Genomic DNA, 13,800 nt, shown 5'->3' on the forward strand with positions numbered 1-13,800 from the left:
ATTAGATGGACCCAGCCTGGAGAGGGTTTAGCGTTGATAAGCATGAAGTAGTGGGCCCAGGGATATGAAAAATCTGAACCACTGGCGAAAGGGGGGAGTCCGCAATAAGATCCAGTGATGCGATACCTGAGAAAGGCACATCTGGATTTAGTCTGTGAGAACCATGAGGTAATGGCGTCTCAGCGAGGACCAAGTGTGTGCTGTAGTTTGCTATTGAATTTGGACACCTGCAACTAAAGCATGTCAAAAACTCGGGAAAGAGTTACAGCATGACTCAAAGCTTGGAAGGTAGCGTCCGTAACAGAATGATAGACAGGCAGTGGATTTTTTTTTTTTTACTAAAATGAGATACAATTTAATTATAGTACCCAAGTATACAGCTGACAATATTTATTTGCTCCTGGGGATGCTCAAAGATGATTTGTTCTTACGGTGATAGATGTCTACATTTTCAAGCTCAAATGGGTCAGAAAAAAGAAGAGAACAAAGGCTAAGCCAGAGTCGCATTGTGCTTGGATACTGATAATTCTTCATTATTCGGATTATAGGGGTCATTTGAAAGAATGGGGATTAAGGGAATATGAGATTCCTGATCAGAGATCTCAAAGAATAAGACAGCATGTTTATAGGTGTTTGGGTCTAGCAGAACTGTTCAGCGCAAAGGCATAGAAGTCTTCTTATGTCTTGGGATTCTGAGACATCTTTACCAATTGAGCCAGCCTCCAGTACCTGGTCACTGAATCATCCAAAGTTGTCTGTTACGGGAAGGCAGTTCCTAACCCCCACTCCACTGCCACAAAGTCCTGCTGGGATTTTTATTAGGATTGCATTTTTTATATTGCTTAATTTATGGTGAACTGACATCTGCAAAACATTAACATCTGGATCCAGGTCCACAGTAGTCATCTCCATCCGTTTACAGCTCTGCTTGTTCCCAGCAACGCGTCACACCTTTCGCTGGAGAGATGTTCACGTTTAACCATGGTACTGTCAGTCCCTGAACTGGCTTTCTGTGGCCCAGGCTGGTCTTGAGCTTGTGTTCCCCCTGCCTGAGCATCCTGAGACACTGGGGTTACAGGCATACACCCAGCTTTTTAGGCGTGTGAGATGATTGGATGCTGCTGGTGGTGTATGCTGAGCCCCTCGATGCATGTTCAGTAATACCTGTTCATATCTAACAGTTCTGCTGGTGTGGATGTGAGAAGGAATGCAGCCATTAGCCTGGCTGTTTCTGGGACATCAATATGCTTTCCATACCCTCAACCAGGTAGAAAGGGCCACCAGCCTCACTACAAGAAACCTGCGCCAGACAATGCAGCCCAGAAATTATTCTTCTGATCTAAGCTCAATTCCTCCAGTTGGCATTTTTGGTTCACTTTTCCTTTGTTTGGTTCACGATGTTGCCTTCTAAAAAGTTTTCATATCTAGCAGCCTGCTGTTTGAATGAATCGTCATGCAGATATCCTAGCCAGGAGAGCGTGGAAAATGTGTATGTCTTTTGAAATGTATGCATCCCTCTCTACTATATTCTCTCCATTAGGAGAGAATTTTCTCAGGATACAACACTGAGATAAAATAGTGGACAGAATTCTAATTCTTTTTTTTAAAGGTTTATTTATTTATTATGTATACAACATTCTGCCTTGATGTATGCCCACACACCAGAGGAGGGCGCCAGATCTCATTACAGATGGTTGTGAGCCACCATGTGGTTGCTGGGAATTGAACTCAGGACCTCTGGAAAAGCAGCCAGCGCTCTTAACCTCTGAGCCATCTCTCCAGCCCCAGAATTCTAATTCTAATGTGTGTGTGTGTGTGTGTGTGTGTGTGTGTGTGTGTCCCTTTTGGCAGAAAGACCAAAAGAAATACATAATATGATAGTTATCTCTACGTGCCTAGTTTATTGGTTATTTATCCACTGAGCCGTACACCCAGCATAATGATTTTATACCTGTCTATGTTTTCAGATATTTTAATGTAAACAGATACTATCTTTGCACTAAGCAAAAATCAGCATGTTCCAGTAGACAAAAGAAAACTTAAAACCTTTATTGAGATTGCTAACATTTCTTTGAACTTAACTTTCCCCTTTTCTCATGTAAACCATATTAAAATTGGCTGGTGTGAGTAAAACAGGTACGCAGCGTGTCTTGAGATAATCCGAAACGACAGCATTCTTGTTCAGGAGTGTCAACTTTCCTGCCAGCCCTCCAAGTAGCTATATATTCCATGTGGTATTGGAATTCACCCCTCTTGCTTGGAACACTGCACACCTGTCTCACTTCACGCTCCTTGATTCCCAGGGTAAATCCCATATCCGGAGTGTGAGCGCCAGTGAAATTCGTCAGTGGTCCAGATGTATGTCCCCCGTCAGTTGGCCTAGTAACCCCGCTGTTTATTGACAGGTTCTCAGGAATCAGATAGCTCACAGTCGGCCAAGAAAGACATGCTGGCTGCCTTGAAATCCAGGCAGGAAGCTCTGGAGGAGACGCTACGCCAGAGGCTGGAGGAACTGAAGAGATTGTGTCTCCGGGAAGCTGTAAGCAATTAAGTCTGTGTTGTTTGTCATGTCATACATCTTCGGTAGGGACAAAGACAGGGTGGAGACAATACAGACTGTCTTTCAGGAAAACAAGTGCTCTCCCTCCCCAGTGTTGGGAACACCGGCACCTCCAGTGATGTACTTTGTTAGGAGCAAGGTACTGAGGGACCACCACTGTCAGTGAAAACAGTCACCAGCTGAATCTTATGTATGATACACACACACCCCGAGGCTAAATGACAAGTCACTTTAACAGTCCCCAAACCGTGCATGGCATACCACAGAGCACAGGACATGTCCTCACGGACATGCCTACCACACTGTCATCCTTCGCAGGAGCTTATGCCTCCATTTATTGCTGGGATAGCTTTGCTTCTTCAGAGTTTGTCTTTTTGGATGTGATGTAACATCACTGGAGATCAACAAAGGCAAGAGAATGTCACCTGAAATATACAGTAATCACTTTAAACATGGTGATCTACTGTTTCTTTAGCTCTTTCTTGTTGAAAATCGACTCTTTTCCTAGTTTGGTGGTGGTGGGGGAAATGGTGGTGGGGAAGTGGTGGTGACTTGTTGGGGTTTTTTTTTTTTTTGGTTATTTTTGTGCTACCGGGGCTTGAATTTATGGCTTCATACATGCTAGGCTAGTGTTCTTCCTCTGAGCCATAGACCTAACATAGTGATTCATTTAACTTTTATGTAAAGCAATGTTGCGTTGGGCTGGGAGATGGTTTAATGGATAAAACACTTGCTTTGCAACTATGAGGACATCAGTGGAATCCCAAGAACCTAGATAAAAGCCTGGCAGAGTAGAACACGCCTGTAATCTCTATGGTGAGAGGGGAGGCCATTAGCTGAGTATACTCAGTCACAAGCCACAAAAGAGACCTTGTCTCAAACAAGCTGGAAGAGGAGAGCTGACACCGAAGGGTTGTCTTGTGACCGCCACATGTGACCTATGGCGAGTGTACGCACCCCATTCCCCACACAGAATGTCTCCTTCAGCCTTAGGTGGGGCAGGTCCCAATTTCAATAAGCTTGTAGGGGCTCCCACAATTCATTTTGACATTTATGGAAATGTCCATTCCTCCCCTCTAATGTTTATTCCATAGCTCTTTGTTAGCAGTGCTTGTAGGCTTCATTCTTAGCATAACACGTATGGTCATGCATGTGTGTGTTGTGTATGCACGCACACACATGTACGTGTGCCTCACGTGAGCACAGTGTGGGGCTGCTCTCCTGGGAGTGGGTGTGCTCCACAGACCATGACCGAAAGCTCTGTGGGTAAACAGTTCTGAGTGGCGAGTCTAAAGAGGGTCCCTAACTAAATCCAGGAGGCGGATTCTCCTCCCCCCAGATAATAATGCTTTGCAGCAGGAAGAGCGAAACAGTGGGCCGGAGAGTGAGATCACATTACATTTCAACTTGGCTTAATTATGTCTGGATTGATTTAAACCGGAGCTCGCTCAAGGCAGAACCACATTAGCACAAATCCATTGCAAATCAGGAAAGCCGTGGGCCTGGCTGGGGGAATGAGCCATGTGATACTGTAAATATGAGCAGTATTTTTACAAAGACTATGCTTGAAGGAGAGAGAGAAAAAAAAAAGTATGGGCTTTGGTGTCTGCCTTTCATAATTTGTAAAGCCTTGTTTTGTGTTTAATAAAAGAAGTCCCTAAAGCAAGCAAGGAATATACATTACAGCACGTAAGGAACATGTCAAGGCAAGACCAGCACGTACAATAAAAGTTGCACAAATACATCATAAGCACAACAAAAGCTCCCACTTCCTATAGTGTTGAGAACAGAAAATATAACTTAGGTAGTAGTAACCCAAAGCCTTGTGCACGTATGCTTACTTTCACTCTTGACACGTGTGAGATAAAGGGGCCTCGTGCCCCCACACACCCCCACCCCCCCCACGACCACCACCCCTCAGCTTGAAGATCCTCCAGGCTCAGGGAACAGGAAATGCTGTTTGGCCCCTTGGGAAGAGAGCAGCCAGAATGAGGCAGTGTGGGAGCCCCAGTGTCCTACAGCAGGAGGGCCCACCGCCATGCATTAAATTACTTCCCCACCATGCGGCTCTCGTTACCTATGAAATCAGATTAAATATCTGGAGAATTGAGGCCCTGACCTGGATCCTGCCAAGCAGATGGTGGAAAATCAGTAGCCCCGTTTTAAAAATATAGACTGAAACCACAAACACTTCAGAGTTACAACTGCACGGCAGTGTTAACAACCTCTCTTTCCTCTTCCTAAGTTTCCAAACAGGAAGTCCTGACAGTTTGTTATTTATATATATTAAAACAACAATCTTAGCAGGTTCTTATTTGTAGAAGGTCTAAGCAGGGAGCAGGTAAGAAGTCACAGAATAAACATGCGACTATCTGAGAAACGCTTGAACCTTTTTAAAAAATTTTTTTTAAGGCTGAATATTGCAGAGGCAGTCATCCAAACAGGGGACCATCCTACTCTAAAATTCTAAAATGCTTGCATAAGGAAAGAAGGTGCAAGGAGCCATATCCAGTTCTGTGAACACAGAAGAGGCCCAGGAAGGGGGTGCTTGGGCACACACATACCACAAAGACACATGTAGCTGTGTAGTCAGCCTGCCACTTCATGAGAAGGGCTTCGGGGCACCTCCTGTGTTTGACTTTTCCTGCTGTGGGCACTCAGGCCTGGGCTGCCGAACACAAGCGCTCTCTGTGGATGACGAGTTGCAGAAGGACACTTCTGAGCTCTTCCTCATCACAGCCACCCGCTGTGGCATCCTGTAGCATCTGCGTTGATTTAGGGTCAGAGAGCCAGAGCTGGTGCTTGCCCAGATGTGCCTGGTGAATGCACAAAGTGGCATCTCCATCCTCTTCTGGTGCTGGAGAGTGACTTCTTGCCTTCCTATCTGGCTTCCACAGTGTGGTTTAGCTGCAGACTTAACCCAGTCTGTATGTGACTCAGATGTCGTATACGCAAGCTCACCCTTCCAATTCTGAGTTATTCTTCAAGCAGCCTGTGCTGGCCCAGGGTCACTGTTGAATGTCACCTACTCACTATCATTGTGCCCACAACAGTTAGAGTTCCAGAATTTCTTTGATATATATATTGTCTGTTCATGTTTATTTTTTTACTAAAACAAAAATTAGGGGTTTTGTTTTGTTTGAGACAAGGTCTTGCTGTGTAGCTAAGACTGGCCTTGAACTCGTAGTCCTGCTGGGTATTGGGGGATACAGGTTTGCAACATCACACCTGGACAGGTCGCTGTCTTTAAGTTCAGCCTGCTGCTGTATACGGGGCCAGTGTCAAACGGTAGTCAGCATATTCAGTCTTGATAATGCAGTTTCCTGGCATCCGCCAAACAGTACTCCCCATAGGAAAACTTATTTGGGGAGAGAGAAAAACAAAAAACAAAGCAAAACAACAACGAAAGAAAACCTTAAGTGTCCAAGAGGGAATATCTGATGCTTATGCAAAGCACAAGTGTTGATTGCTGCTTACCGGCTGTGTGGCCGTTGTCACATGTAGTAGGTTCGCGGGAGACACTAGATCAGCAAATGAATGAAAATGGGGAAGGGGAGCCCAAAACATATCTGTTCTGTAGAGGAGTGTTATTTGCCCTCATTTGCTCATTCATTTTTTGTAGAGGCTAAATTTCGTAATGTGAACTCTTCCTCCTGCCCCTCACCAGCACTGGGGATTGAACTCAGGGCTCCATGCATATCGGACAAGGTCGCTTCCACTGTATCTGCAAATCTTTTTTAATGGGGCTGTTTTGTTTTGGAGGGGTTTCATGAGTTGGCCAGCCTGGTCCTGAGTATGTGATCCTCCTACCTCAGACTCCTGAGTAGCTAGGTAGCAGATCTCTACTGCCAGGTCCAGCTACATCATGAACTCTTATTTAGGCTTTAGTGCTTAATGCTAAGGGGCCTTACCTACGCATCAGATTGGTGATGGATGTGTGTCCTAGCCAAGCTCTCTGAATGCTCTTCTGCACGCGCAGGAGCTCACAGGCAAACTGCCTGTCGAATATCCCCTGGATCCAGGAGAGGAACCACCTATTGTTCGGAGAAGAATTGGAACAGCCTTCAAGCTAGATGAGCAGAAAATCCTGCCTAAAGGAGAGGTACGTTCCTCTGGCGTTGCAGACTTTCCCGTCATCCCTTTTGCATTATCCTCATTCGCCCCAGTTGCTGCAGCTACTAGGTTCGGTGTAATCTCTTCATTGTTTCCAAATGCCAGTGATTTTCCTTTCACCCTTTCTTGGGTGAACTTGCTAGTTGCTATATGGCTTCTCATTATAAGATGACTTTGATTGCCTCAGTGTACACAGTGGATCGCTGTTGAAGGTTGTTTATCTAATACTGAAGACCAGGTGCAAGTGATCAGTTAAGATTGGGGAGAATGTTTCAGTAACACACAAAGAGACAAAATGACCTCCCAGCCCTTTGTTACGCTTGGTCTTGCCTGATGCCTGACCTGTACACGGAAGAAGCGAATCTCCGGGCACAGTTCTCATTGTCCGGGGAAAGACAAAGGGGTCTACCCTCCATCTTAAGTCACATGGCTGCTAGAATCACTGCCTGGACATTGTGTCCTATGCTTGTTCTGTCAGGGCTTGTCATCTGTAATTGGAAAAGCCATATTTCAACATGATTTTTATTGTCGTTGGGTGGCACACTGGTGAGGGCTGGGACTAGAGAATTCAGATTTGAGGGTAATCAAAGCTCAGCTGGGTGTGGTGGCTCACGCCTTTAATCCCAGCACTCAGGAGGCAAAGGCAGGCTGGTCTTTGTGACTTTCCTGGCAAGCCTGGTCTAGAGAGTGAGTTCCAGGATGGTCAGAACTACACAGTAAGACACTGTCTTGAAAAAATAAATAAATAAACACACAAAGCATCCGGCCCTTGTTGAAGAGAAACAAAAAGCCAGGTTTACGTTCAGGTCTCGGGTCTCCCCAAATTTCTTCCGACTAGAGTTACTGATTAATGAGCTAGCAAACGGAAGACTCAAGACAGCTTCAGGACGCAAAGCCTGGCTAGCACATTAGCTACTTTTCTTGTTGCTGGGATAAAACGGCCTGACAAAAGCAGAGGAAAGCAGGGAGGGAGGGAGGGCTGGCAGGCCGGCTTACTTTGGCTCACAGTTGAGGATACAGTCATGGCTGGGAAGGCTTGGGCAGACTGTGAGGCAGCTCGTCACACAGTTTGGAAGCAGACAGCAGTGAGCACTGGTGCTCCGCTCACTTCCTCCGTCTCATGGAATGGGGTCACGTACATTGAGGGAGCTTCTTCCCACTCCAGTTAACTTAGTCTAGGAAATTGCTCACAGACATTCAACAACTAAAGTAGCCGCCACGAAGGGAAAGAAAAGTAAAGTACTTTTAGTTTTTTAAGGATCTTGGAGAAAGACATACTCCTAAAATCAGGTCAGCATGCAGGTGGAGGGGCCTGCTGGGCACAGCGGAGTGTTTCATCCAAAGTGACGCCTAGTCAGGCCGCTTCCTCTTCCGTACGTTCAAGTTCCTGGTGCTGACGTCTCTGGGTTATCACTCGGATTAAATGAGCTAGAAGAGCATTTCACTGGATACTTGACACATGCCTGAAGCTCAGCAAACAGCTGCTGCAAAGAGAGATGAGATGCCAAAGAGGGGAGTGACTTAGAGCACCATGTGGTCGGATGACTCCCAAAGCTGGATCGTCATCTCAGCTTGAGCTTTAAAAAAAAGCAGCCCGTGTTTGACGAGTGTCCTTCCGCGCCTGAATTTCCCATCGCTGTGTTACAGTGTTTTCCACTTTTCAAGAAAGCTGGCTCCAGGGCTCTGAGAACTCCTTGCTGGCCCTTGTGCATCTTTCTGAAATTCCTCAGAGGAAGCAGGCAGAGTTCTGCAGAGCTTCCTCCCGACGGGAAGGGACTCTGCGCTCTCACAGCTTTTCTGCATCCCCTTGGCTCTCCTTGCCCTATGACCCCTTCCTCAGACAAGGCTTTCAGTCCTGTCCTTGACTCAGTTGGAATCTCAAGACTTGTTCTGCCTGCAAATCTCAGGGTCAGTGTCTTGGACAAGAGCTATCATAACCGCCCAGAAACAGCTGCTTCAGGGAGCCCAACTCATAGGCTGGGTTTTGTCCCTGTCCCAAGGCTCTGGGCAGGAATCCATGTTGATATCCTGCTTCCTCTGAGAGAACAAGTGTGTCCAGCACTGGAAGGAGTTTATTGTCTCTCTAAGTGGTTCCGTTCGGCCCTTACTTTTCCTCCCACTCCTGGTTCCTGCCTCTTCTAGACTTGAAGTGCTCAAAAGTCATTGAAATCAGGCAAAGAGTGTTCTTCCTTAGTAGCCCCTCCCCGCACACCCAGCCTGGTCAGTTGTGCTCAGAGGCATATTGTTGGGCCACCATAATAGAAGACGTGGGGTCCAGGAAACATGCCCGTCTCCTCTCCCTTAGTCTGGTCGGTCCCTGCCAAACTTCAGTGTAACCCCAAATCGCCCAGGACATGTGTTCTTCAGGGGTCATGTGTGGTCCCAGGAAAAGAGAAGCCACATCTGCGTTTTCATCACAGATTTGTGCAGTATGGCTTTATTGGAGCCCATATCTCCTAGGAGTTTCCAGAACACGCCCAGGCTGCTAGTACCCTTGCACCCACCGGATACTCCAAACTCCAGAGAAACTATTGCTGCTTAGAGCCAGCTTTGATAAAACCATTCCACTAGTAAGTCAGTTGACTTCCTCGTTACCATGACAAAATGTCTGACAAAGGCAACATAAAAGAGGAAGAAGGTTCTATTCTGGCTCATGCTTTCAAGGACTAGCCTTTCAGCACGAAGGAGAGCCTGGAGGGAGGAGTCTGTGGTGTGAGCCTTGCTATATCTTCACATCAGACAGGAAACAGAGAAGTTGGGCAGGAGGCAGAGTTATCAGCCCCAACCTCTCCTAGCCTGCCACATTCCCAGCCTTCTACCTCTTCCAGCTGGAACTCGCTGACTAAAGGCTACAAAACTTTCTAGAGCAGTGCCAGCAGCTGGTAGCCACGCACAAGGGAGAGTTTACGTGCACAGCCCCAAAACCAGGGAAGAGAAGAAATAGAGAACTGAACTGTGTGGTACTCAAGGGGCTTCTGCATCCATCCACAGATGCTAACAACAGGCAGATTCTGCCTCCACCTCTAGCATCACCTTGTGTGTATCCATCTGCAGAGGAAATACCCGAACTGTAGGCCAGCTACACATGCTTCATATGGGGTACTATCTTCTGGGTCTTCCAGCCATATCTGGCATCCATAGCCTCATTTCTCCTAGGCCCAGAAACAAGGGAGACTCGTCTTGATAAAAGCCAATGGAAGTGAGAGAGAGAGGAGGGAGTTGCACAAGAAGGCAGGAAGGGAGAGAGTCCAAAACCTACCCAAGGATCGGGGGAAAACTGGTTCCACTACCCACCCCCACATCACTTGGCTTCCTAGAGGGCCCGGAAGGGCTTTTATGAACACACAGTGTGAAAAGAAGGGTTAGGGCTTACAGAAGGAGCGTCCAGAAGTCACCTAGGTGAGTGGGGATTCGTCCTAATGTGAGACACACAAAGATGCACGACAGGGCATACGTGGGAGGATCAGGAGATGTCCACGCGTGAACAAACCCCAGAGGACAGTAGCAGAAGGCTGTCCCAGAAGTCATGCTGCATCTTATGCTCCAGGGAGAAAGAAAACGATAGCAATAGAGTCTGAATTTCCTCTAAGGCTGTGTCTTCAGCAGTCACTGGTAGAGGTGGGGCAGAGATCTGGCCTAGGGGCGGGCAAGGTTGGGTCTCCTTGGGCAGCAGGATCTTTGGAAGCTGTAAGCATTGGTTTCCCCTCCCACAGGAAGCCGAGCTGGAACGCCTGGAACGGGAGTTTGCAATTCAGTCCCAGATCACCGAGGCTGCCCGCCGCCTAGCCAGTGACCCCAACGTCAGCAAAAAGCTGAAGAAGCAAAGAAAAACCTCTTACCTGAATGCACTGAAGAAGCTGCAGGAGATTGAAAATGCAATCAACGAGAACCGCATCAAGTCAGGGAAGAAACCCACCCAGAGGGCGTCACTGGTCATAGACGGTCAGTGCCACCCACAAGCTCCTGCCCTGCTCCCCTTAGGTCCTAATCCAGATCCTGGCAGGATCTAAATAGTCTCTTCCCTGAGTACCTTATCGTCCATCCATAAAAGGGAATGAGTAAGCCTGACGCTCCATCCTAATAATCAATTGCATGTGGAGGCACAGATGAAAGAGACCATACATAGAACCTTGGTGTCACCTGTGACACTTCCCTGGGGGACCCTGAAGGGATGAGCCATTTGCTCTAGGAACTCAGAAGTTCCCATCTTTTATATCTTGTTCTGTCATCCTTTGCCATGAAAATGGAACTTTCCCCCACTTTCTAACAGGGCCACAGTGAGTCAGCTCTTCTTTGTCATTGCCTCCTTTGGGGCCTCCTCAAAGGCATTCGAACTTCCCTGCTCTGTAGAAACATGTAGAAGACCCATCGGAGCTATGTCTGGGAAGAGCAGCCTGTGGGAGCCTGTCTTACCAGGTGACCTCGGGAGCCCATTCTGAGGTTGGCTGAGTGAAGGCTATTCTGTTGGGTCTGCGGCAGCACTGGCTCCTAAATCATTACTCATGCCAGCTCCTGATTCCTTCCGTGTGAGCCTCCAGCCATTTTTCTGTTAAGCTCAAGAATCTGCCTTCCCTGCATTGCTGCCACCGTGGAGTAATGTTTTCATCACAGAGGCAGGCCCGTCTGTGTTGGGAATGTGCAATCTCCTTAGATCCCTGGCAAATGTTTCATTTTAAGAGCAGAACGCTAAGCCCAGAATCCGAAGACTTTGGATGGACCTTTGCTGACATTTCCCAGAGAGTAGAGTCACTTCAGACAAACCTGCTTTCCTGAGAGTACCTCAGTTTCCCCAGTGGGAGGGAGATCATTTTACGGTTTCCCTCTCAGGCATGTTCCTAATTGAATGGTGACCGTGAAAATCTTGAGAGAGATGGAGTCTGTATTTAGCAAGCCTGTTTTCTCTGCTAATGCCTTAAGTTCATTGAGAAACCATTTGCCATGTGAGCAAAACTAAGTGCCCCCCTAGTTTCATATCTGTTGACTAACAGCCGCTGGTTTCTTTGGTTCGGCTGGTACTTGCCCCGAGTTTGCTCTAGGACAATGATGTGGCTTAACCAGGCCCCACCACCTTTCTATGACATGCTGAGCCTCAGTGTCTGGTGAACAAGGGCATAAGTACACAAAGACTAGGGCCCATTGCGTAGCTGGGTGGGAAGGGTGTGCTCATAACCCACCACAGGGACTGTCAAGGGAAACACCCAACAGCATCTTTGTTTCATGGCTTCTTTCCTTGCTGATGAAAAAAAAAAAGATGGGTGAGTTTGCCAGGGCGGGGGAGGAGGGCAGGCCGCTCTTTCCTACACACAGGCTTGGTTTCCAGAGTGTATTAACACCCTGTGGACTTCCACTTTTTGTCTTCCAGATGGAAACATTGCCAGTGAAGACAGCTCCCTCTCTGATGCCCTTGTTCTTGAAGATGGTAGGTTTGTCCGTTCCCTGCTCTTAAAAGTGGAATCCGGGTTAAACCCAGGTTATTCTGTATGCAGCCCGGGAATGGCCTGATAGACAAGAAGAGGCTGGCTGGGACAGGCTCTTCCCTTCCCCAGGAGTCACTGCTGGGCTCAGAGTGACTGCTACCTTGACACGTGTCTTCCAAGGTTATCCAATCTGCAGTCTGTGGGCCACAAGCAGCTCTTGTGTTCCAGTAGCATAGAAAATACACGTATGTGTGCTCTGATAACCTGTGGGCCATGGGTTGGACACTTCTGCAATGTATGGCCTAAGAAAATTACTCTTGGTCCAATATGGCCAATAAGCCAGAAGGTTGGACACCCCGAGTGATATTCATGAAATGGTATTTTGTTTTTGTAATAACCAAAGAATTTTTTTTTTTTTGGCTGGCACGGTACCTTTAATCCTGTAACCCCAGCACATGAGGGGTGAAAACAGAGGCAGGAGGATCAAAAGTTCAAAGCCAACCTGAGCAATGTAGCAAGTTGACCTTGAGTCAAAAACAAGGGTTGGGAGGATAGTTCACTGCTAGAGTACTTGCCTATATGCAAGGACCTGAGTTCTATCCTCAGGACTAAAAAAAAAAAATATGCACAAGAGCCTTCATCATGTGTATCTTCCTCTGGGCAGTGCTGGCATACAAGGAAAGGGATAGACATTGATTTGGGCTACATAAAAAAGATTGGGACCGACTGGGAGTCTGAGCTCCAGGAAGGGGTTGGCCTATCTGCTCTCTTCTCTGAGACAGAAGTGGGAATGTCCCTTTTGTGACATGGGCAGCCTTGGAAACTGTTGTTTTGTTTCCTGCTGAATTCTTAAATCTGGCAACTGCCAGGATATTTTCTTGGTCAGGTCTTAGGAAATCAGAGTTGAAAACCCCTCCTGCCCCCAAAGCAGAAACAAGCATTCCAGACTTAGAACCTTCCCAAGCTATTCCTGTGGTTGTTAAACCGAAACATTGGGCAGTGAGGGCACTAATTACATGGAAATCTATTAACTGGTAGTTTGTTTTTTGCCCACTAGGAAAACCTCAGGCAGCCAGTGGCAAGTGGCTATTGAGACAAGAAACATAAAAGACCTACCCAAGTCACAGTAATAACAATAATTGCCACAATAGTAACGATGGGTCTGGATGTGGGGAAAGCCTGGGGAGCTACTTGCCCAGTTGTCTTGGCCTTGCTGTTAGAAACTGATTGTCTGCTGCATTAAGTGAATGGGGAAGACATGGTATTCCATGAGAACACAGAAGTCTGTTTGGAACATGTGAACCCCCAGTCCTACCACTGATCCCTAACACCCTAGTCTGCCGAGGAAGAAGCGAGCTGATGAAGTTCCATTGTGCTAGTAGTTTCCAGGGCATTAGCTGAGACATCACGATTACAGCTTTGCCCCCATGTCCTAGGCCCCTGACCTCCTGAGAACTGTAATCGCCTCCTCTTGTGTCCTGTGTTCCCAGTTCAGGCTCTCGCTCGCTAGGGACTCCTCCTGTCTGACTTGAGGGGCAAAGCCAGAGCCTTTGAATTATGGGGATTGAGGATTAGGCTATGGAAGAATCAAGAGTTGAAAATGGATATAGGATCCTACGAATGATTGGTTGATTTCCCCCATGCCCCCTTCCCTGTGAACATTCCTTTCTACTCCTGAAGCCACTGCACCTCGGGTTCCCATCATTGTCT

General features: G+C 47.2%; 1 protein-coding gene across 4 annotated transcripts in view; it reads left to right on the plus strand.

Moving 5' to 3' along the window:
- Frmd4a (FERM domain containing 4A) overlaps positions 1–13,800 on the plus strand; it is a 310,427-nt gene that overhangs the window by 281,902 nt on the left and 14,725 nt on the right. For all 4 annotated transcript variants that reach the window (XM_038333067.1, XM_038333064.1, XM_038333065.1 and 1 more), the window contains 4 exons: positions 2,406–2,539; positions 6,540–6,662; positions 10,387–10,615; positions 12,036–12,092. In XM_038333067.1, the coding sequence (XP_038188995.1) occupies positions 2,406–2,539; positions 6,540–6,662; positions 10,387–10,615; positions 12,036–12,092 (543 nt within the window). The remainder of the gene's footprint in view (positions 1–2,405; positions 2,540–6,539; positions 6,663–10,386; positions 10,616–12,035; positions 12,093–13,800) is intronic.

This window comes from Arvicola amphibius, chromosome 6, assembly GCF_903992535.2.
Source record: "Arvicola amphibius chromosome 6, mArvAmp1.2, whole genome shotgun sequence".
Classification (NCBI taxonomy): domain Eukaryota; kingdom Metazoa; phylum Chordata; class Mammalia; order Rodentia; family Cricetidae; genus Arvicola; species Arvicola amphibius.